General features: G+C 44.9%; 1 protein-coding gene across 4 annotated transcripts; it reads left to right on the top strand.

The window, feature by feature from the left end:
• Positions 1–64: 64 nt before the first annotated feature.
• On the top strand, positions 65–23504 carry LOC110515898 (von Willebrand factor D and EGF domain-containing protein). Of its 4 annotated transcripts, none has more exons than XR_016494958.1 (31): positions 65–510; positions 5255–5445; positions 7268–7499; positions 8105–8170; positions 8897–9129; positions 9564–9653; positions 9837–9987; positions 10182–10399; positions 11572–11645; positions 11785–12058; positions 12398–12600; positions 12972–13837; positions 14061–14197; positions 14345–14509; positions 14804–14908; positions 16977–17091; positions 17650–17912; positions 18294–18513; positions 18840–18974; positions 19207–19386; positions 19643–20069; positions 20205–20300; positions 20464–20559; positions 20808–20903; positions 21055–21150; positions 21264–21359; positions 21531–21626; positions 21822–21917; positions 22020–22115; positions 22238–22335; positions 22431–23504. XR_016494958.1 is itself a non-coding variant. In XM_021594623.3 (31 exons), the coding sequence occupies exons 1-31, from the start codon at positions 435–437 to the stop codon at positions 22443–22445; spliced, it is 5292 nt and encodes a 1763-aa protein (XP_021450298.3). In that variant the 5' UTR covers positions 65–434; the 3' UTR covers positions 22446–23504. The 4 variants fall into 4 exon arrangements, 2 of the variants coding, with proteins under 2 accessions (XP_021450298.3, XP_021450292.3); XR_016494957.1 differs by having other exon boundaries at positions 19123–19386; XM_021594623.3 differs by having other exon boundaries at positions 19653–20069.
• Positions 23505–23567: the final 63 nt, after the last annotated feature.

The following is a 23567-nucleotide window of genomic DNA, read 5'->3' as shown; positions in this document are numbered from 1 at the left end:
GCATCCGTTCTCAGTGAATGAATGACCACAATCATGATGACGACTCGACCACTTTCCTGCTGATGCAGTTGAATAGTCCCCGACTTTAATCCTGTCATCGCTTGTCCTTGTCCAAACAGTCGCCGCTGTAGATTCGGTGGAGATAAGGTTCGTGGACGCTCCTCCTAATATGATGCTGCTATCCCTCTTGGAGTTTGTGGTCACGCGCCGCAGTCCGGTGTGCCGGAGAAAGTGATTTTATGAGCTCTTGTGAACCTCTTAGAAACCGACTTTCTTTGACTCTCGGTTGTGTCTTTGATTGTCGTTTATTTCTGTAGGCTATTGGAAAACCGAAGTCAGCTGAACTGAGCATACCCGTTGAGGAGCCAAGGACCTTTGTAAAACCGTGGTCTGTCAGTGGTCATTTTGGAAGGCTTCACATTGGGTCGTGAGCGATGAAACTTAAATTAGTTTTGCATCTTCTGTATTTCCTCATAATTTTACTCCCCAATACAACGTTTTGTCAAACAGGTAAGTGATATGCCAATGTAATTAATTGATCATGCCAAATTGGGACTAAATGTATGTAGACCGTAAAATGATTTGCTAAAATGACCTGTAGCCTACCAATGGGTTTCAAACTTATTTTTTCAACGGACATGGTTTACGATGACTATTATGAAAACAGTAGGCCTACTTTATGAACTGGGGGATAAATGTAGCATAGCTATGGAAGAAAATGTGACAATACCGTTTTTAATGCTGAAAATATATAATTTATTTCAGCCAGATAAAGTCTCCGGTGATTTTTTTGTACCTGCTCTCTCAATTCCTTAGTCCTGTCCATCTGGTAAGAATGGTGTAAATCTGTGGCATGCATACCTCAATCGAGGTGCTGTTATCTAAGGGCACATACCTACGACTCTCATTGCTATGGCAATCTATTGACCTGTCATTGGAGGCAGCAGGGGCCAAGCCTGCCTGTTCCTTCTCCAACCACACAAGCCTTTGAACCCTGTGGCCAAGGTGGGAAGAGACACATGTCCATGAGGGCCGCCTACTCTGACAGGGATATGGTGCTGAAGGGTATCCCAGGACATTGACTATGAGAGTTCCCGTCTTGGCCGAAGAGAGACGGACTGACCAGGCGCTGCTGACAGTGAATGATAATAGGGTAGCTCTGAAAGCTCCTGTCGTCACCTGCAATGGCTTGTCCGACTGTCGTCACTATGTCATTGTTAGTTGGGCTATGACTTTTCACTTGGCTGTGAATACTCTCACACATCTCATTTTGGCCTTTAAGTCCCACAGCTCTCACTTTTAGAGTTTTCTCCTTTTCTCTCTATTCATTTTGTCTTCGTCTTTATTTTCCCTCATGCTGTTCTGCTCTTCATTAACCACTAGCATATATACGTCTCTGTTGCCTGACTTGGAAGATTCACCACATAACCGTCCCATCTCTGATAGTTTGTACAAGAGGTGTCGTCAATTTTGGTTCCAGTCTTGCCCATCACCGTCATCAGTCTCCTATATTTCTGAGGGAAACTGTTAGGGTCTCTTTTTGCCCTCGACCTAACAGCTGGTTGCCTTTTATCCTTCTCTCCTTCTCTCCCTCCCACTGACACGGGAGGTGTAGCAGCACCCACCATGGTTGGAACACAGTATGGCTGTGAGGGCCAGGCCGGTCCAATAGGCAATATCGGAAAGGGCTGAGGGTGTGGGGTGGAGACATAATCAATCAACGGAGTAGATGGCTGGATAGAACCTCCAGAGGTGTAGGCCTCTGTGGAAATGTTTGGAAGAGCAGCAGAATCTAGGCCCATATTCTGTGCTGTATATCGAAGACAATCGAAATAGTTTGATTTTAAATATTTGAGAAATCATGACATTATATTTTTGTTAGGCTTGCAATTAATAGTAATCATATTTGATGGTAGTATGACCTAAATACACCTTTTCCTTGTTAAGCAATTTCTGATTGTTTCATCATTTTTTGTTTTGTGTTTATGCTTCTAAAAGACGTTCAAACAACACACTTACCATGATCTTGTTGTAATAAGTGTTGTACTGAATGTTATTTTTTATCCTCTGCTCTTATGCCAGATACATTGTAAAGGGCACACCTACATAAAATCAAGAGCATCAGTAACACATTTTTGAATTTTTTTACGATGTTGCTCCACCATTACCTGACTGTGGTGTCAGAATTGTTACTCAGGTGAACACAGCTGGTGTTACTGTGGCAACTACCAAACATTCCTGCTTCAGAACAGCTGTATTTGCAGTAGGCCCTACTTTCCCTCTCAGCAAAGTTTCAAGAGAATGTCTTTCATTTAGATTCTGTCCAACACCCAAGGGTCTTGCTTCGGTATGCTCCAAATAAATTATTTCCCTCCTGTTTCAATTTCACATTTCACCCTAAACCGAGAAGTCAGACTGTCTTTGATGCTGCTTTAAACATGCTTATCGTAAGCAAAATTCTGATCACCACAGCAGTTTTTTACCACATGCCATTGAATAGCAAGTACCTCATATTCCTTCCCCCTTTTATGATACCTCTCATGTGAAGGCATATATTAAAGTGGAGCATATGGACATTAGCAGTCACATCCTGCCAGAGCTGAAGTGTCTCTACTTGACTTGGAAGCCTATAAATAGTAAGGCTGTTAGCTTTGGCTACGACTTAGTTCCTGATCAATATTGGAGACGCCATGTTTGGTAACGGATCCTTTCATACTAGACACTTCCACTCTGACTGCTCCCAGCTGGGACTGTCATTGGATACATTAAATTACAACATAGATGTAGGGGAAGTAGAAGACAATCACGTTTAAAGTGGTTCTCCTCACTCTGCATAGTGGATTTGACAATAACACTTCCCTGTAAATCAATGAATTAGTGGAACATGACTGCCCGTGACTTGCATGCTGTACAGTGTAGAAAACAGACGTGAACCATCTTTACCATCTTTTGTAGTATACACCGTGCACCACTATAGTTTACGAAAAGATACACAAAGTACATGTTCAAACCAAACCAAAAATGCCATTCAGTTATTCCAGATCCATTCGTTTTTTTTTTACCAGGCGCTCATGGTGCCCTTCAGCAGGGGTACTGTGGGACTACTCAGTTATTTCTCCAGAGTGTACTGGTCCCTGTTGATGAACACATTGTGGTCCCAGCCCTGTTTGGTGTACCGGGGCACCCTTTCTCTCTGCTGCTGGGTCTTCTGTCCTCCCTCTCATCCCTCTGCCACAGAGAGATGGACACGAGGCCTGCCACGGGCTGGGGAAGTATCCCTCTCCTCCCTCTGCCACAGAGAGATGGACACCGAGGCCTGCCACGGGCTGGGGAAGTAGAGGGAATCAGGCGGGGGTAACCTCCCGTACTACCCAGGAGGGGTTGGGTGATGGCACATGTTGGGTAACGAGGGAAACTGATGGCGAGAACCACGGTACCTTCTCCTTGGGTGAGGGGTGTAGTTTTGGGTAGTGGGTGGCGCGAAGGGTTGGGAGTATATTGTTCCCCGTGGTGAAGTTAGCAGACGTCTGTGATAGGTTGTGTAGTGTTATTGGGTTGTCAAAGACAGTTGGTTTTGCAGACGAAGGATGTTCAGCTTGGGATGCTCCAATAGTATTTACATCATCTTGTATTCTTACTTACACCACTGAGGAGTTACTGTTTGCTACGGTAACATGAATCGTCTCAAAGTCTACCTCCATCTGCAGCGCCACTCCTTGCACATCGGACCAGCTCCTACAGCACACGTCACAGGACTATTGTTACTCTCACCTACACTCCTTTCACCATCCCTCTTTTCACCTCCCTCTTTGCACTGTTCACGCCATCACCAGTCACCAACCTCTCCAATGATGGCTGTCTTCTTTGTTGTCTCACCCCCTCTTCCCTGCTCTGCTTCCTCCGCTTTCTTTTCATTAGCATCCATCACAGGGCTTCCTGTAGCCTCCTCCAATGGGACAGCTGGATTGCCAGTGTTCAGTGTTGTGCCAATAGGTGCCATGGTAATGTTGGTTGCAGGTGCTGGTGCAGCAACACCAGATGTACCCTGGTGCGGGGGCATACTGCCCAGGTTTGTGGCACTGGTGGTGGCTGAGGGGGCTGATCTTTGGCAACAATGTGCCATAGATAACATGTTGATGGGTTTGAGGAGGAGAAAGAAGTGGTTGATGGTGATGATAAAGATGGTAATGAAGGAGATTGGGATGATTAGGCGGCTGCTGGAAATGGGCTGTTACAACCGTAGGGTTTGTGCTGTGATCTATGACCAGAGTTACCTGTCCTGCCAGCAAGCTGTTTCCTGAAAGGAAACCCGATGATAATTTTTTGATTCACAAAATATTTTGTACAGTATATTATGAATAAATGCATTTGTAAAGTCATTATGCCTTTGCCTTGTCAGTTTCTGTCATCCAAAATGATAATTTCATGTTAACTTTAGAATAAAGCATAAACCATAGATAGTTAGAGAGCTGAAAAGCTAACAGACCGTTTTGAGAGGTTGGAATAGTAATTGAACATAAAATGCTTACCTTGTGTTGAGTCAGGTGTGAAGGCGTTACTCTGGAAAGGGTTATGATCCTCCATAGTTATAAACAGTTATTTTAACTATTTTAACACTATTTTTTGAAAGTACAGTACTTTGTTGTTTAGTTAAGTAATTGTTTGATTGATGCACCTAGAATGTCGGTGTCGCTCTATGATGTCACCATTTTTGGTTCTAACTAGTGGGAGTACAGCTATGACCGGAAGTGACTTTTTCGTAGCAGGTTAGGATAATTAATGTGGCCGGTTAGGAAACTTATGTTAAGGTTAGAAAAAGGTTCGGTTTAGCTAAAATGCTCTCCTAACCTGCTGTGAAAAGTAACTTCCGGTCGTAGTTGTTCTCCCTCTAGTCACAACTCCTCGACGTTCCAACTCCAGAAAATTGTTGTTTTGTTAAGAGTTTAATTTCTCCAAATAAATGTTGTTTTTTTTGCACAAAAGTACAAACAAGATCACCAAGATCAGCATATTTTCAACATTAATTTGTCTCATAATCCCATAACTCCCATAATGATTAGGTTAGGCCTAGTTATTACGTGGTTGCAACTTAGTATTGACAGTGTTTCAATGCTAACTCAGTTGATTGTGTGTGTTGGGGGGGGGTAACTTGGGATCGGTAACTTCAAATCAAATTATGTGCATGCTTTGAGTGGAAAACACAGCAGCACCTTATTGACTCATGTTTGTGCTACATGTTTGGCTCTATCCTCAGTGCTGCCCCCAGAATGTGCTCCGGGGGGTCACTCTCTGCTCCAGAACCCATACCGCAGCACCAGTTTCAGCTCCCGCAGCCTGCAGCAGTCAGCCCTGCAAGACTTCATCTGTGACCATTCCCTCATACCAGGCTGGTACCAGTTCCAGATCTTTGACAAGCCCGCCAGCATGCCCACACAATGTGTGGAGGTAAATACAGAGGATACATTTTATTTCATAGTACTTTTTCTCTCTAGGTCTCAAACCATGTTACAATGTATGGAGGTCAACCCATCCCCCTCCGTGTCGACTAACACCCATTTCTTGACTGTGTCCAGCTCACTAATAATCACCGAAATGTGGCCCCCAGAGAAAAATTAGTTTGACACCCCTGGTTTAGGTGGTCTTTCATAGCAAATGCCATGCCTCAGTCAGAACAGTACAAAAAAATATTGTCCCCATAATATAAGATCTTACAATGGCGCCGGAGGGGCTGCCGTTTTACGGGCTCCTAACCAATTGTATTTTTTTTTGCATTGTTTGTAACTTATTTTGTACATCATATTGCTGCTGGATATCAGAACAGCGATAACTCACCTCAAACTTAACGAAGACTTTTTATTTAATGAGACCGACGTGAAGGATATATTGCTTCTCCGAGACCAGGACCAAATGCCGTCGTTCGCGTGAAGAAAAGATGGAAATACATGGGGCGGAGATCGGGGTGCCTTGTTTTACCTAATTTCTACCAGCATGTGCAACCAGAGGGGAAAAAACTCTAGACCACCTTTACTCCACACACAGAGATGTATACAAAGCTCTCCCTCGCCCTCCATTTGGCAAATCTGACCATAATTCTATCCTCCTGATTCCTGCTTACAAATAAAAACTTAAGCAAGAAGTACCAGTGACTCGCTCAATACGGAAGTGGTCAGATGATCCGGATGCTACGCTACAGGACTGTTTTGCTAGCACAGACTGGAATATGTTACGGGATTCATCCAATGGCATTGAGGAGTATACCACCTCAATCACCGGCTTCATCAATAAGTGCATCGAAGACGTCATCCCCGCTGAACGTACGTACATATCCCAACCAGAAACCATGGATTACAGGCAACATCCACACCAAGCTAAAGGCTAGAGCTGCCGCTTTCAAGGAGCGGGGCACTAATCCCGCGATGCCCTCAGACGAACCATCAAACAGGCAACGTGTCAATACAGGACTAAGATTGAATCCTACTACACTGGCTCTGGTCATGCGTAGTCACTTAACCCCTACCTACCCCTATGTACAAATTACCTTGACTAACCTGTATCCCCGCACATTGACTCGGTACCGGTACCCCATGTATATTGCCTCGTTATTGTTATTTTATTGTGTCAATTTATTTACATTTTTTACTTTAGTTTATTTAGTAAATATTTTCTTTCTTTTCTTAAGCTCTTCTTGCACTTGAGTACTTTTCAGTGAGTAGCCAAGTCATAGCAGTGGTAACATGAGTGCTAGTCTTGCCCTTTGAAGTGAACATAGGCTCTTTGTTCCAAGGAGACTGGGATGGTATCAGCATTAAGCACAGGACCAAAGAGAGCGAGAGACAGGAGAGAGATATTAGAGACACAGGAGTGACAGGAGAGAAACGAGAGAGACTGGGAGACAGGGTTAGAGAGAGAGAGACAGGGTTAGAGAGAGACATGGTTAGACAGAGAGCAAGAGAAAGATTTTCTCTGGGCTGCCTGCTGTGCTGCAGACTGAAGGATCCATCAGAGGTGTCAGCTTCCTCTTCTTCCCAGGGCATTATCATGTGTCATATTGCCATTGTTACCTGCAAAGTTTCGCCCTACAAATCATAACCAATGTGCTTGTTTTATTACCACCCAGTATAAACTAGCCTGGTCCCAGACATATTTGTGCTGTTTTACTTATTATCACAATGAGTGGCTAGAAGTTTGCAAGACAGTGCAAACAGATCTAGAACCAGGCTAAAATAGTCTTATTCTGTTCTCTATTGTCTTCATCTGTGTCCACCAGGTGAACCACTGTGGGACCCAGGCCCCAGTCTGGCTGTCTCTGGGGGAGGGCGAGAGTCTTCCGCGGCCCCTGGAGGTGACACAGCTGACAGCCTGTGCCACCTGGCAGTTCTTCCTCAGCAGCAGTAAGGACTGCTGCCTGTTCCGCATCCCTGTCACCGTGCGCAACTGTGGAGACTTCTACGTCTACCTGCTCCAGCCCACCCAGGGTTGCATGGGCTACTGCGCACAGGGTACAGCAGCTGTTTACGATAGTCTGTTTAGGTGGAGGCAATGAGGAGCTCCGTACGCTATGAAAGTGAGACTGCATTTCCCAGGAAGTAGCCTTGTAGTTTTTTCTTTCTTCAATGGGCAAAAACAGAGCGCTATGGTCTTCAGCGCCAAAATGTCATTAAAGTTCATTCATCCACAAACACAAATATAATTGTATAAACAACCGTGTTTTCATGAATTTGGTGATATAATCGTCAAACCCGTTCAAAAGATTAGGGCTGACCCCAGAAGTGCAGTCCGATGTAGTGGTGCATCACTTTCATAGCGTATTGCCAATGCTCTATGCTTTGATCTCTTACTGTATGTGTCAATGTAAACATGACATTACTTTAGGTTTCTTTTACAAGTGTTTGCTAAATGCTGTACATGCTCCTAAAATAGAATATAACAAATGTTATTATTATTATTGTGGTAATAGCGTATATAAAGGTGACATGATACACCTGTAAAACCTTTTAAGAATTATCACTAACTGCATGTAACTCATTAAACTGTTATTTATGTGCTTGTGACTTAACTGTTAAGACCACCGTTGTTAATTGTCCTGCTGTCTTTCACCATGTAGAGGTGTCAGACTCTGCGGCGGGGGGGTGTGGTCCTGACGAGGTGGAGGTTGATGGAGTGTGTAAAGGTGAGTGAGCTCTCTGCCTCCTGACTGTGTGCTGTCTGGCTCTATAGGAGGCCCTTGTTAAAGTCAGGCACCACAACAATCCACGTCAGAATTGCCATGCGGTGTGGAATGCAGCAACAGGCCCTTCACAGGTCCTCTTAATGAGCTAAGCATGTGTGTCCTGCCTCCCTCGCCCTGTCTCCATGACGACATCTCTCGGCGAGGTCGTGAATTATCCCTCTGCCGGTTTTAGGGCGAAGGAGGAGGGGGGCTGGGGACATAGGTGGATGGTTTAATGAACTATTAGTTCAATGAACTAACTAGTTATCAAGTTGGAAGCGATACTATGAATAGGAGAAGGTACCTACCATTTAGGTACCTACTGTTTTGGTTTGTTATGTTTGGCCCCTTTCCCTGATTAGAGTAACAGAAATAGACCAACATGTTGGGACTCACTGGAAGGCAGTGGCTGATCACTGGATCTTTGCCTGAAATATAGATTTTGATTACTTGGTGGGTCACGGACAAAAACATTCAGCCAAGCTTCTATTATAAACAACCATCTCATGTCACCCAAATACTGTATACATTGTTACCTGCTATATCCATGTAAATACCAGTTACATGCTCAGTAGGAAGAAAACTGAGTGAAACTACCCATTTTGTCTAATTTTGTCCAATAAAATATGTTGCTAAACATTTTGCTTCGGGGTACCCTACTGAACACGACTCCGTTATCCCTTCCAGCCAAACATCCTCCTTCCCCAGCGGTACCTGTGATAGTAGCAGAGCTCTCTGGGAGCATCGTCTACCTGAAGTGCAGCTTCGAGGGCCATAGCCTGAACAGCTCCCTAGGCTATGTGGTTGCCTGGTCTCGCCTCTCCCCCCAAGGCATCAAAGAGGAACTGAAACAGGAGACTACTGTCCAAACCGTTGCCTTCATCGAGCTGGATGGGATCAACCTCCGACTGGGGGACAAGGTGGGTAGAAGTTACCCCTAACCACTGACGCAGGGTCAGATATTTTTTCTCTCTCTAATGGTTAAAGTTAAGATCGAGGGTAGTGTAATTTGTGGTTACGGGTAGCTTCTACCTCGCTTGTAAAACAGTCAAACGCAAAAAATGATGCTCGCTTCCGAGCTCTCTATCGAAACTGAAGTGAATATGTTTTACAAGTGAGGTTATGGAGCAATAGAGCTGGCCGTGTTGAAAACCTAGACTGCCACCGGTCATCAAAGTTTTGCAGTATATTGTCAGGTCATCCTTTTATCTCTTGTCATACATGTTGCTTCTTTTTTTTTTACTGTGGTATCATGTCTATCACCTGGCTTCAACTATAAAGGCTTTTCTACATCCTGAACTGTAGCCTCTCTCTTCCTCCTGAACGGCTGTGGCTGTCCTTCCCTCTCTGTCAGATTTACTGCAGTTGCTCCAGTTTTTTCCTGGACTCGCCGGACATCCAGGGAGCCCCAGCGGAGAGCGAAGAGTTCTTCGCCGGGATCAGGGTAAGTCAAAGAGATAGAGAACACTATTTCAAGGATTTGGTGTTTGAGTGTGTGTGAAGTGTGTAAGTGGTGTGTGCGTGCATGCCTGTCTGTCTCTCTCTCTGGGTCTGGGTTTGTGTGTCTCCTCTTTGTTTTAAATAGTCACTGGTTAGTCAGAATTTCTCTTGTGACTTGTCTCTGCAGTTGAGACCCGAGGTGACTACTGTGTCTGAGGATGGGAAGGACTATGAGTTGACTGTGGAGAGTACCATCCCTGTCCCCTGTCCTGGCGATGCCTCCTCCTCCACCCCAGAGGAGTGTACTCTCTCCTTACACCTGAGTACAAACAATCAAGGTAAATGCTTCGTAAGTAATCCTGCATACTCACAGTATCACCACAGTAAAGTTAGATTGTTCAAAACGTTGTACTTTTTATTACTGATTTCGGCAATACGTTTTATTTACATAGTGTCTTGATTCTCCAGTGACAATAGACAAAAACAAAGCCAATGACAACAACCATTGAATGATCTATTTGTTCCTCTGTAGGAGACGATCTGCTGGGTCCAGACGTGGTGTTGTCTTCATGCCGGGTGGATCTCTCCCAGAGCCTGGGGTGTCGTAACGGGGTGTGTAGCCAGGCCCTGGTTCACCTCAGCGCGGTCACAGACTTCCTCAGGGACGGGGACAGGACGACACAGATCTCTGTCAACCCCATCGTCACATCCAACTTCCTCTGGAGCGGCTACACACCACAGAGTGTCCAGGTACTGGAACTGGAAAAAAACACCCTTGTGATGGGTTGGGAGGAGAGTGGCGGTTGTTATTAGCCTGGTCCCAGATCTGTTTGTGCTGTCTTGCCAACTCCTATGGTCATTGTCACACTGTTTGGCATAAAACTTCTGGGACCGGTCTAGGTTGTTAACAGATCTGGGACCAGTCTAGGTTGTTAACAGATCTGGGACCGGTCTAGGTTGTTAACAGATCTGGGACCAGTCTAGGTTGTTAACAGATCTGGGACCGGTCTAGGTTGTTAACAGATCTGGGACCGGTCTAGGTTGTTAACAGATCTGGGACCGGTCTAGGTTGTTAACAGATCTGGGACCGGTCTAGGTTGTTAACAGATCTGGGACCAGTCTAGGTTGTTAACAGATCTGGGACCGGTCTAGGTTGTTAACAGATCTGGGACCGGTCTAGGTTGTTAACAGATCTGGGACCGGTCTAGGTTGTTAACAGATCTGGGACCAGTCTAGGTTGTTAACATATCTGGGACCAGTCTAGGTTGTTAACAGATCTGGGACCGGTCTAGGTTGTTAACAGATCTGGGACCGGTCTAGGTTGTTAACCAATCTGGGTGTAATGTATAGGCCGGGAGTCAGGAAACCAGTGCAGAATGTGAGTTTAATAATACAGGTGAACAAACATGAGGAGCGTACTGAACTTGAGAGAAAACAATAACACCTAGTGACTGAAGACAACTGAGGGCTAAATAAAGGGGAGGTAATCAGGGAGGGAATGACGACCAGGTGTGCATAATGATGGGGAACAGGTGTGCGTAATAATGAAGTCAGGACCGGTGATTAGTAGACCGACGAAGTCGAGCGCCAGAGGGAGGAAGGGAGGGAGGTGAGCAGGAGTAGGTGTGACACTGGGACCAGCCTAGGTTGTTAACAGATCTGGGACCAGTCTAGGTTGTTAACAGATCTGGGACCAGTCTAGGTTGTTACACTTATCTCACTCAATGCAGAATATGCTATGATGCTGTATATACTGTATAATGTACATTTTCTCACTGCCACAGTGCCCATACACAAACTGTAAGTTGCCAACCTACTCATATAAGCATGTACTGTTTGCACTTTATTTTCTCATCTAGATAGCTGAATGTGAAAATGAAATAAATGATATTTGATATGTGACATCTGCTCTGTGTTTTCAGATCACAGTGACTGATGTTCCCTCTGCATACTGCTACTCTTTCACTGATCCTCACATCATCACGTTTGATGGCAGGTACTTCAGTCACTCCTTTATAGTCAGCCATAATGATCGATGCAGTCAAGGCAATGTTAGCCTGCAAATATGATAACAATCACATGAATACCCATTAAAGTAGCTGATACTGTTATGTATTTCATGCATTTCCTTCCAGGCAGTATGACAACTACCAGATCGGGACGTTTGTGTTGTACAAGAGCACGAGGCAGCTGTTCGAGGTCCATGTGCGCCAATGGGAGTGTGGGAGCGTTGTCCACCACGCCTCGTGCACGTGCGGTTTCGTGGCAAGAGACGGCGGTGACGTCATAGCCTTCGACATGTGCAATGGAGAGCTGGGGAACACCAGGCCGCACCTGTCGGTGAAGAACAGGGACGTGGGCAAGAGCGGCATCCGCATCACTGAGTCTTACCAAGGACGCAAAGTCACAGTGAGTGAATAAATAAATAAAGTGTAACATTACATTTTTACTTTTAAAGTTGTCCTCCGATGAGTTGGTGGTGGCAGGAAAAATAAAAGGTCACTGAGTTGAAGCCCACGCCCACAGGAAGTAGTCATTAGCCAATAGGGTGTTGAGAAAGGCAGTGTAAACTTACAGTGCAAAGTCGGTACTCAGTTGTTTATGCTAATTATGATATGATACAGACTGTGATGATATGGCGACGCACTGGAAAGCAGAAAATAATTTAGTTGTAATAGAATAGAGCAAAATCAAATTAAATACAACAGAATAGAATAGGATTTAATCCCATTTCTGTCTGTGCTGTAGATGACCTTCTCGTCTGGGGCATTTGTGCGTGCCGATGTGTCTGACTGGGGCATGAGTCTGACCCTGAGGGCCCCCAGCTCAGACTGGAGCCAAACCCAGGGCCTGTGTGGGACATATGACGGACAGACCCACAATGACCTCCACACAGCAGGGGGCGCAGCGCTGGACAACGAAGACGTAGCAGCCTTCATCTCTGAATGGAAGTTAGTCTGATGCCAAGTCTCAAATCAACCTCTAGCCCCTAACGCTATGGAGTTTGCAGATCTGAAGAAGATATGTGGTGATGGTTCTAACCAGCCTATCAATGATTGCACTGCAGCTTTCATTGTAATTCCTATTTCTGTACAGTTTCTTTAGATCTGCAAAGCGGGAGCTTTGTCCCATTGTCCCAAGTGCAATGACAAAGTCCGGACCTGAGACTGTTCTTTCAAACGATGGATATGAATCATTTTGAACATTTTACACGAGCTCTTTCAGCTGTGGTTATGTTACATTATTACTTGTTGAATGTATTTCCATAGAGATCCTATTTGATAGTATTTATTTATTTAAGTATTTATTTCTCTTCTGGCAGACTCCCTCCTGGTAGCAGCTTGTTTGACACCGTGACGTCCTATCAGAGCGCTCCAAACCCTCACAGGTACTGTAACTGTGAAGAAGAGTCCCGCCCCACGTCCCCGCGAACCAGGTCTCAGGCAATCCCTGGCTTCGACGACTCCTGTTCTCACCACGGCAACGTGAGACTCCACAGTATCATCCCCACTCTGGATGTCACCGCCGAATACAACTCAGTAGAGCTGTTCAAAGGCCACCACGACCATCCCTCATGGAACTCCAACCAGCACGGCCGGGCCGAGGACACCGGCCCCCAGCCTGTAGAGAGAGGCTCTACCCTAACAGGCTCCAGTCATGGAGCCAACAACCAGAGGAGCCGTGGAAGGCGCCAGTCCTACCATTTCCTCCCCAACACGCCGTACCAGGGCCTGAGCCAGTCCGACCTGGAGGACTTCACCTACTTCTTCCCTGAGGACCACGAGCTGACTGCCCGGCCCGAGTCCTCCCCTGCCCGCACCTGGCCCACCCCGTCTGGGCTAACACAGTACCAGGCCAGGGTGCAGTGCCAGCGGGCGGTGGCTAATTCCAGCATGGCCCTGGGCTGCGGCCGGCTGTTAGGCCCGGCCATAGTGAGCCAGGCGGTGGCTATGTGCGTCAGCGACCTCCAGCTAAAGGATGACCAGGCCTGGGTGGGTGCTACTCTGCCTCTGCTTGAGAACGAGTGTGAGAGGAGGCTAGTGGAGGAGAGGGGGAAAGAGGGAGAGCACCAGGAGATGTTGTCCTTCCTCAAGTGTCCTAATCTATGTAATGGGAATGGCCAGTGCTCCGAGTGGGGGTGTGTGTGCTTCCTCGGGTTCGGCTCCTACGACTGCAGCGTTATCTCTGGTGAGAAGAGTGGAGGGTTGGATCTGTAACACACATCTATATTCTAAGTCAATCATACATATTGTAAGTCAACACTAGGCCAGAGTTTGGCTCATAGTTCATCAAAATGAAAGACATATCACAGTAATTTACTAATCCTAGTGAAGCGATTTGTTAAAAACCTGCTGACATTTATTTTGCTTCTCATTTGTGTCTGTTTCTGGTGTCGTTTGGGATGGTGAAGACCAGACTCCAGAGATCACAGAGCTGGAGAATGAGGGACTGTGTGATGTCAGACAGAGTGACTGCTCCACTGTACAGGTCTTTGGACAAGGCTTCAAAGACTCCTATGAACTCAAGTGTGAATTTTTGAAGGAAAAGGTACCATATTACACCACACACAAAAACACACACATACACAACCACACACACACACACACACACACCTCCATACCTGTGATATTATTTTCTGTAGCACAGTACTTCTGACCCAAGTGTCCCCGCCTGTCTCTGTCTGCGTGTGTCCAGTTTGTGGATGGTGAGTGGACCCTGGACGAACCTCAGTTTTCCCTGGCTACCTTCCTGCATGTGTCAGGTTTGGAGTGTCAGCTCCCCCTGGAGTACAGACAACCCAGTGCAGGCCTGGACCTGGATACGCCCACCGACAGACCCCTGGCACGCTGGCAGATCAAAGTCAGTGGAACAACGCTATGCAGCACATCTCAGTAATGTTTTGGGTCCAGACTCATTTGGGAATGGGCAAATCACCCATAAAATACAGCTGGATAACAGAGATCTAAACAAGAGTACTGTTTGCAGCAGGGCAGGGTTCTGGCCTAGTGTTGTAATATGGTTTGTTTGCACACCTACCAGATGTTTTCAAGATGGTGCAACTTGGACAAGAGACCCTTACTTATAGTAGGAGCTTCTGTAAATATGTATTACCAGTAGTCACTGATAGGTAAGTCATTAACGTTGTCTTGGCAGGTGTCCAACGACGGCTACGGCTACAGCAACGCCAAGATCCTGACCCTGTTCGATGGAGCCTGTCAGATCTGCACGCTCAATGCTGACGTTCTCTGTACATCCAGGGTGGGTTTCTCTTGTGGTTTTTTTCTCTGGGTTTCAATGGAATCACAATGTTTCTGATAGCATGATCAGAATGTGTTGTTTAGTGATTAGAATCTGACTTTAAATGATTCAATACTTGTAACAAGGTAACTTTCCCCCTTTTTTTCATGTCCTTGTTCCTTGTGTTTTCCAAGTTGATTGAGAACTTGTTCTCAGCACGAGGATGCATGAATCAGATTTTCGTAGTTTGGGTTCTTTTTCAGCCACTAACATTCAACAGATACTGTACATTATGTTGTGGAACATTCAACAGATGTTCAGGCTATCTCAAATTTCAGGCCCCTTTCCCACCAGGAAAAAACAGCACATGGGCCCGGACCCTCTTAAAACTGTGAGTGTAGCACATGGGGATCTGTGTAACGTACTCCTCAGCCTGAAGTGTCTTACCAATCGGCGCCACACAAAAAGCTAGCTACGTGGCGCAAGTAGACACTTCAGGCTGCGGAGTACTTTCACACATCCCCATGTGCTATATGAGCACCACTCCTACTAGTTATGCATGCCAACCAGTTTATTCTGAAGAACTCAGAACATTTTTCACCCAAACAAAAAGTGACCAATGCTCTGTTTGTAATTTAATGTACACTACCGGTCAAAAGTTTTAGAACACCTACTCATTCAAGGGTTTTTCTTTATATTTACTATTTTCTACATTGTAGAAACTATGAAATAACACATGGAATCATGTAGTAACCTAAGAATTGTTAAACAAATCAAAATATATTTTACATTTGAGATTCTTCAAATAGCTACCCTTTGCCTTGATGACAGCTTTGCACACTCTTGGCATTCTCTGCCAAGAAACGGAAGATCTCGTACAACGCTGTGTACTACTCCCTTCACAGAACAGCGCAAACTGTCTCTAACCAGAATAGAAAGAGGAGTGGGAGGCTCCAGTGCACCACTGAGCAAGAGGACAAGTACATTAGCGTGTCTAGTTTGAGAAACAGATGCCTCACAAGTCCTCAACTGGCAGCTTCATTAAATAGTAACCGCAAAACACCAGTCTCAACAGTTGTCACGGTCGTCATATGGAGGAGACCAAGGCACAGCGTGGTAAGCGTACATACTTCTTTATTGAAAGAAAGAACACTGAACAAAACTAACAAAACGAACCGTGATGCAAATATGAGTTGTGCAGACAGGCAACTAAACATAGAATAAGAACCCACAAAATACCCAAGGAATATGGCTACCTAAATATGGTCCCCAATCAGAGACAACGATTAACAGCTGCCACTGATTGAGAACTAATTCAGGCAACCATAGACATATAAACACCTAGACTTACAAAAAAAAGCTAGACATACAAAAAACCCTAGACAGTACAAAAACTAACAAACCTCCCTCGTCACACCCTGACCTAATCAAAATACTAAAGAAAACAAAGATAACTAAGGTCAGGACATGACAGCAGTGAAGAAGCAACTCCGGGATGATGGCCTTCTAGGCAGAGTTCCTCTGTCCAGTGTCTTTGCTCTTTTCTTAATCTTTTCTATTTATTGGCCAGTCTGAGATATGGCTTTTTCTTTTGCAACTCTGCCTAGAACGCCAGCATCCCGGAGTTCTTTGTTTCTGGCCATTTTTGAGCCTGTAATTGAACCCACAAATGCTGATGCTCCAGATCCTCAACTAGTCTAAAGAAAGCCAGTTGTGTTGCTTATTTAAATCAGAACAGTTTTCAGCTGTGCTAACATAATCGCAAAAGGGTTTTCTAATGATCAATTAGCCTTTTAAAATGATAAACTTGGATTAGCTAACACAACGTGCCATTGGAACACAGGAGTGATGGTTGCTGATAATGAGCATCTCTACGCCTATGTAGATATTCCATTAAAAATCTGCCATTTCCAGCTACAACAGTCATTTACAACATTAACAATGTCTACACTGTTTCTGATCAATTTGATGTTATTTTAATGGACAGAAAAACGTTTTTTTCTTTCAAAAACAAGGACATTTCTAAGTGATCCCAAACTTTTGAACGATAGTGTACATGTACATTTTGTTACTGTGTATCAATCCCCAGGAGAAAACATGCAACATTGACAGTGTGTGTTATGGAGAGGGAGACCTCAATCCCAGCAGCCCTTGCCTGATATGCCGACCAGACTCCTCCAAATACACATGGTCCATCGCTGAGAGTAAGTACAATGTCCTCTTACCTATAACGTACTTTTACTCTACAACTGCTGTTTACATTATACAACAGCATCTCGAAACATATCCATGCCACGCGAACTGAAAGGTATTTGCTGCCACCCACTACTGACGACAGCACACAGTCACAGAGAACACACATGGCTGCATGGTCTCTGCAATATGTCTACAGTATGTCTATAGTTCACGGTTGGTCGTGCTATAGGGAACAAGGTGTTATTGGGGTCAGAGACATTATAGTACCTTCAGGCCTCTGGGTATTGTAATTGTGGTTGGCTCAATGTGTTCTTTGTGCTGTGTTTTGAGTGTTCATACAAAATGAGGTCAAATCACTCCAGATCAATCAGAGTAGATAATAGAAATGAACACAACTGGTTCAAACTAGGAACAGGACATTTTTACAAAGATAGATAAACATATAAATAAAACAAGTTGACATAAAGGAAAAATAATTGTATATTATGTACCTCAGATAATGATATGGACATTAATGATGAAATGATTAACGTTATTACTAAATATGACTATTCTGCTCCTGGAAGAGAATGAGCCACCAGTGTTTCAGTCAGCCCAGGGGCGTCTGCAGACGTTCCAGGGGGAAAACTTTGTGTACCAGCTGCAGGCTCAGGATCCAGAAGGCTCCGTGGTGCTGTTCACTCTGGAGTCAGGCCCCAGTGACTCCTCCCTCTCCCCCGCTGGCCTGCTCATCTGGAAGGCTACTGACACTACTGCCTCCTCCTCCACACAGACCTTTCAGTTCACTATCACAGACGATTGTAGTGCTGAGACGCTTGCCTCTGTACAGGTAGGTTTAAAAAGAGGAGAACACTGTTCAATAAGCATATTCCCAAAAATAAGAAACTTTGGATGCAAGTTCTTTGACTGATTCTGTTGACTCTTTGTGAATGGGGATTCTTAGAGATTTCTCTTGATTGTCAGCTTTTCTGTCTACCGCGAGAGGGAGCTCTAGATGTACAATCCTTATTGTCCAGCCTGCCGCTGCACGAGTCTTTCTGCGTCTGTTGCTTTCGTATGTCTGTTAGCAAGACATTCAAAACTAAAATGCAGTAATTACTCACGAATTGTCAATCATTGTTCCTCATACTTATATGTTCATTTCAAACTGTTTGTGAATTAAGCTTAAGCTCTACTAACACTTCCCACTTGTGTGTGTGTGTGTGTCCAGGTCTCTCTGCGGCCCTGTGACTGTCTGAACGGAGCTTCCTGTGTTACAAACATTAACCTCCCCCCTGGCAGCGGGGAGTACCTGTGTGTCTGTCCCGCTGGCTTCACAGGGGACAGGTGTGAGGAGGACATAGACGACTGTAAACCCAACCCCTGTCGTCTGGTCAAGTGTATAGACGGACCCAACTCTTTCTCCTGCCTCTGTCCCCCCGGAATGGCCGGTACTGTACATGACAGAAGTAGAATTACAGCACACACTGTACGTTGTACATGCTGTCCATGCTAATACTGCAGCTCATTTGTGGGTCTCGGATGCTTTTATGACTCTTGAGAGCTTACTTTTAATCATTCAATTAGGAAGCTGTGCATTGACACTCCATTATAGGAACCGTAATCCTTATGGCCACTCTTTCAGTGTTTGGATACAAGCAGTGCCAGATTTCCTTTTCTGGTTCAGTGAATTTAGATGTTGATGTTTTGTTAGTGGATTACATCATGTGTGTGTGTGGAAGGCTGAGATTTCATTGATGTTGTTTTTGTGTTCCAGGTCATACCTGTAGAGAGGATGTGGATGAATGTGCCGCAGAGCCGTGCTTCCCTGGGGTGGGCTGCAACAACACACTGGGCTCATTCACCTGTGGCTCCTGTCCAGAGGGTTACACTGGGGACGGGAAGAGTTGCAGTGGGTCCCTCTCTCCCTGTCTGTTTCTCTCCCTCCTTCTGTATCTGTCTTTCTCTACCCCTATCCTCTCACCCCCACCCCTCATTCTTTTATCAATATATTTCTATTGACTGTGAATAATTATATTCTGCCTCCTCCTTTCCTGTAGTTAAATTGGAGCCGTCCAGTGGTAAGGGTGATGACTATAAGCCTATTCATAGAGTGACCGTGCCTGTACCCGCTGTACCCACAGGAGGTCACCAGGGTTCTGGCACGGTTAAACCATCAAACCAGGCCCCCTGCTCCAGACAACCATGCTACCCAGGGGTGCAGTGCTTCGAGAGCACACACGTGGCCGTAGGCTACATCTGTGGACCCTGTCCACCTGGGCTCCATGGAAACGGACACACCTGTAGTAGAAGCACCACAACAGGTGAGAAGGGTCACCTGATCACTTAGCTGATGATTGACAGGGTTCATGTGATTAGGTGTTTATTATAGTGTTATTAAATATCTGGGCTTATATGGGATTATTGCTGGCTCATAGCTGGCTTCTAGTAAAGCTAACTGTTATGCCAGTATTATTTAGCTAGGTCTTCAGGGTTAGTTGATAGAGGTGATTTGAGTTATACTAGCTCTATACAAATCCCATTTCAGTTCCTTTTCAAGCTCTATCCTCTAACTTCCAGTGTTTTACAGGACAGAGGCCAGTTACCACCAACAGAGAAGATGGACGTCCCCAAGTGACAGAAGACTCCAGTAGGGAAATTACTGGCACCACCTCCTCTTCTTCCTCCACCACCTCCTCCCAGTACAGGAGGATAACTGAGGGGCCCTCATCGGGTAGCAAGAGAGTCCCCTACGTGGAGAGAAAGACACCTATTAGCCCCCAGGACCAAACTATCACCAGAGTCTCCACCCCCACCAATCACAACCGAGGTCAGAGCAGCAAGGTGGACCTGACCCCTGACCTTAGGTGGGGGTCATTGTCTCCCATAGTGACCTGTGCGGACTCGCCCTGCTTCTCCGGTGTGCCCTGTGAGCCCACAGTCTCAGGCTCCTTCAAGTGTGGCCGCTGCCCATATGGTTACACTGGAGATGGGTTCACCTGCAAAGGTTAGCGGTTAGCACTCTTGTTGTCTGTTTTTCATTCATATGGTCTTTGTTCTTTTTTCATTCGTTTTTAACATTCAAATCCTTACATGGACGTATACTGTAGGTTCCTATGAAACGGTTTGTGGTGTTTTCCAGCTGTGTGCCGGTATCCCTGTGGAAGGAATATGGAGTGCTCTCTACCCAACACCTGCACTTGTAAAGAAGGTTATACCGGATATAACTGCCACATAGGTGGGAACAACAGTCAGGGTTGGACGAGACAGATGAGTTTATATTCTTATGGCTCTTTATGAGAGTTACAAAATAACTTCTGCAAAAATGTCTGTAAATCAGAATAAGTTGTTTTCAGTTACACATAGAAGTTGTAGATTCTATTAACCTTCTACCTTCTCAGCTGTCTGCCGACCGGACTGCAAGAACCAAGGGAAGTGTGGCAGGCCAGATGTGTGTGTCTGTCCCGTGGGCTACAGCGGACCAACATGTGAGGAAGGTAAACATATCATCCCACACATATTTGAACTCTTAACTATGTACTCTATATCCTGGCCCCAAATCTGTTTGTGCTAACTTGCCAACTCATTGTCACTCATTGTGTGGCTTGACAATGATGTAATACGAGTTGGCGAGATGGCACAAACAGATCTGGGTACAGGCTATATGTTCTCCATTGTACATATTGTATATATTCTCCTTGTCTTACTGGATGCTCTGTACACCCCTTGGTTGCTGTGTTCGTAGCTAACTGTGAGCCATCTTGCCAGCATGGAGGAACCTGTCTGGTCAGGAATCTCTGCACCTGTCCCTACGGTTACGTGGGGCCAAGATGTGAAATCAGTGAGAGATAATCCATTTGATCCTTTCTTGCGTATATCATGTTTCCCTACAATTATCTAAACCAGTGTCTGCTTGCCTAAAAAAAATGGAATGTGTGTATAGGGGTTAGGAGTAGTCGTGTGTAACTGTGTCTGTGTGTGTCTCTGTTCAGTGGTGTGCAACAGGCACTGTGAAAACGGAGGGGAGTGTATTTCTCCCGATGTGTGTAAGTGCAAGTCTGGCTGGTACGGACCAACATGTAACTCAGGTAACGCCAATCAACTCCACATGTTCCTACTTAGAAGCCCATGACGAACGTATCTCTTTTCGACAACAGTATGTTTAGCTATGGGCTCAATATTCCATTGTCTTCACCTCCAGCTGTCTGCAATCCAGTGTGTTTGAACGGTGGGACTTGTATCAAACCCAACATCTGTGCCTGTCCCGGTGGCTTCTATGGCTCCCGATGTCAGATTGGTAAGAATAGGCATCACACTGACAATCAATAACCTCAATTGATTATGACACATTCTACTGGTCCCCTATTAGTGAGTGATCCGGCAATTTGCACAGAAGTCTATTGCATGGTGGTAATGTGGTTTAGTGAGGTATAACTGTAGCTGTGTCACTGTGCGTCGTGCCCTCCAGCTGTGTGCAGCCCTCCCTGTAAGAACGGAGGTCAGTGTATGAGGAACAACGTCTGCTCCTGCCCCGGGGGTTACACAGGGAAGCGGTGTCAGAAGAGTAAGAGTCACTGCCACCCAACACAACCAAACACCCCACATCACTGTCTATGCATGCAATATTAAATAGTTATAGGCCCTATACCAACATAAATGCACGTGAAAGGACCTAATTGTAATAACCCTGCAGCAAGCTAGTATGTACATGCAGTTATGTTAATTGAGCCAAAAATGCATGTTGCATTGTGTCTTTCAGGTGTGTGCGACCCAATGTGCATGAACAAGGGGAAGTGTGTGGGGCCCAACTCCTGCTCCTGTGCCTCTGGGTGGAGGGGGAATAGGTGTAACATTCGTGAGTGTCAACATAATGTACCAGCACTGTTAACCTGAACCTGTCACCATGTAAAGATGCCTTTACAATGCTAAGCAACTCTGTGTGTGTGTGTGTATTTAGCCGTGTGCCTGCAGAAGTGTAAGAACGGTGGTGAGTGTGTGGGACCCAACACCTGCCACTGTCCCACAGGATGGGAAGGCCTACAGTGTCAGTCCGGTGAGTCCTTCTCACATTCAATATTATATATTGCCAAGTTTCAATACATAGCTACAGTATATACTTTTATCCTGTACTTATATTGCGTTCTACACTATTTCCTCCTTCTGCCTGACGGACAGCCATCTGTAAGCAGAGATGCCTCAACGGGGGAAGGTGTGTCCTGCCCAACTTCTGCCACTGCCGCAACGGGTACACTGGCGTCACCTGTGGGTTAAAGGTGAGCATTGGGTCACAGTTTGGATGTTCATTAACAGTTTTTTAAAATTATTGTTGGGAGATTATATACTGTAAAATCTCTTTGTTCTTTTGTAGGCCCCGCTTGCATAAGGGAAATTACTGAAGATGCAGAAGTTTTACAAAATACACAGCGCAAATGGAGTCTATTAGGCTGTGTGTGTGTGTGTGTGTGTGTGTGTGTGTGTGTGTGTGTGTGTGTGTGTGTGTGTGTGTGTGTGTGTGTGTGTGTGTGTGTGTCTTTGTACATGAACAGGGGGACTGGATATATTGCACGTATCTAATTGTCCCTGTTTTGTTACTACCTCAATGCTCAAGGTAGCACATTGATGTAATGCCCTTGCATAAGAAATGCATAACATATTCATAAACAATGCATAATACTGTCTTAAACACTGCATATTCATTCAGAAATGTTTATGCCAATCGTGTTGATGTCTCAAAAGCTACGTTTACACAGGCAGCCCAAGTCTGATCTTTTTCCACTAATTGATCTTTTGACCAATCAGATCTGCTCTTTTGACAGTAATTGGGCAAAAGATCAGAAATGTTCTTCCTGTAAAACGAAGCCTAACTATGTAATCTAACATAGACATTAATTCATGTATTTTAATGCATAAAAATGTGTTTTATAATCCGTATCCAAGGCTTTTATACAAAAGCGTTACTGCACATAGTATTATGTTGGAGTAAGAGAAGAGAATCAGATGAAAAACTAGTTGATGGTTTATTGAAGAACAATCTGGCTTTATATGATATTAATACCCACTTTTCTATTTGTTTTGTTCCTTGTTATTGATTTGACCTAAGTTTTTTTCCACTCTGGTTTATTGTGGTACTGAAAGTTTTTTTTTTTGCCTAAACTATTGTGCACTGTTGTTTCATACTTAATATGTATGGAGAAATAATAATATTCTTCTTTTTACGTCACACCTGCCTTGGAAATGTTATTAGCTTGTTTGATTTTTAGGGCCACTTGCCTGCAATTGTTTTGTGACTGTTGACGAGATCTGATGTAAGTATCAATTCAGATATACTTGATCACTTTTGTACATTATACTGTACATAGGTCAAAACATGTGTTATTTTAACATTTACACCGCGCTGTTGTAAATCACGCATATGGAAACAAAATAAAAAGTTATTGTGTAACTTGCTTGAAGTAACACGTTGAATGGTTGAAATACAATACGGTAAGAGATGGACGAACACTTT

The sequence above is a fragment of the Oncorhynchus mykiss genome, chromosome 3 (assembly GCF_057628025.1).
Source record: "Oncorhynchus mykiss isolate SJ-2025 chromosome 3, ASM5762802v1, whole genome shotgun sequence".
NCBI classification, from domain to species: domain Eukaryota; kingdom Metazoa; phylum Chordata; class Actinopteri; order Salmoniformes; family Salmonidae; genus Oncorhynchus; species Oncorhynchus mykiss.
The sequence above is the reverse complement of the archived record's forward strand: the minus strand, read 5'-3'. Positions and strand labels throughout refer to the sequence as shown.

Excerpts from the sequence above, each read along its gene's own strand:
- LOC110515898 (XM_021594617.3), top strand. The coding sequence starts at position 435 with ATGAAACTTAAATTAGTTTTGCATCTTCTGTATTTCCTCATAATTTTA. Across the intron at positions 12,059-12,397 it reads ACCAAGGACGCAAAGTCACA|ATGACCTTCTCGTCTGGGGC; the intron begins GTGAGTGAATAA and ends TCTGTGCTGTAG. Across the intron at positions 21,918-22,019 it reads GGGGAATAGGTGTAACATTC|CCGTGTGCCTGCAGAAGTGT; the intron begins GTGAGTGTCAAC and ends GTGTGTATTTAG.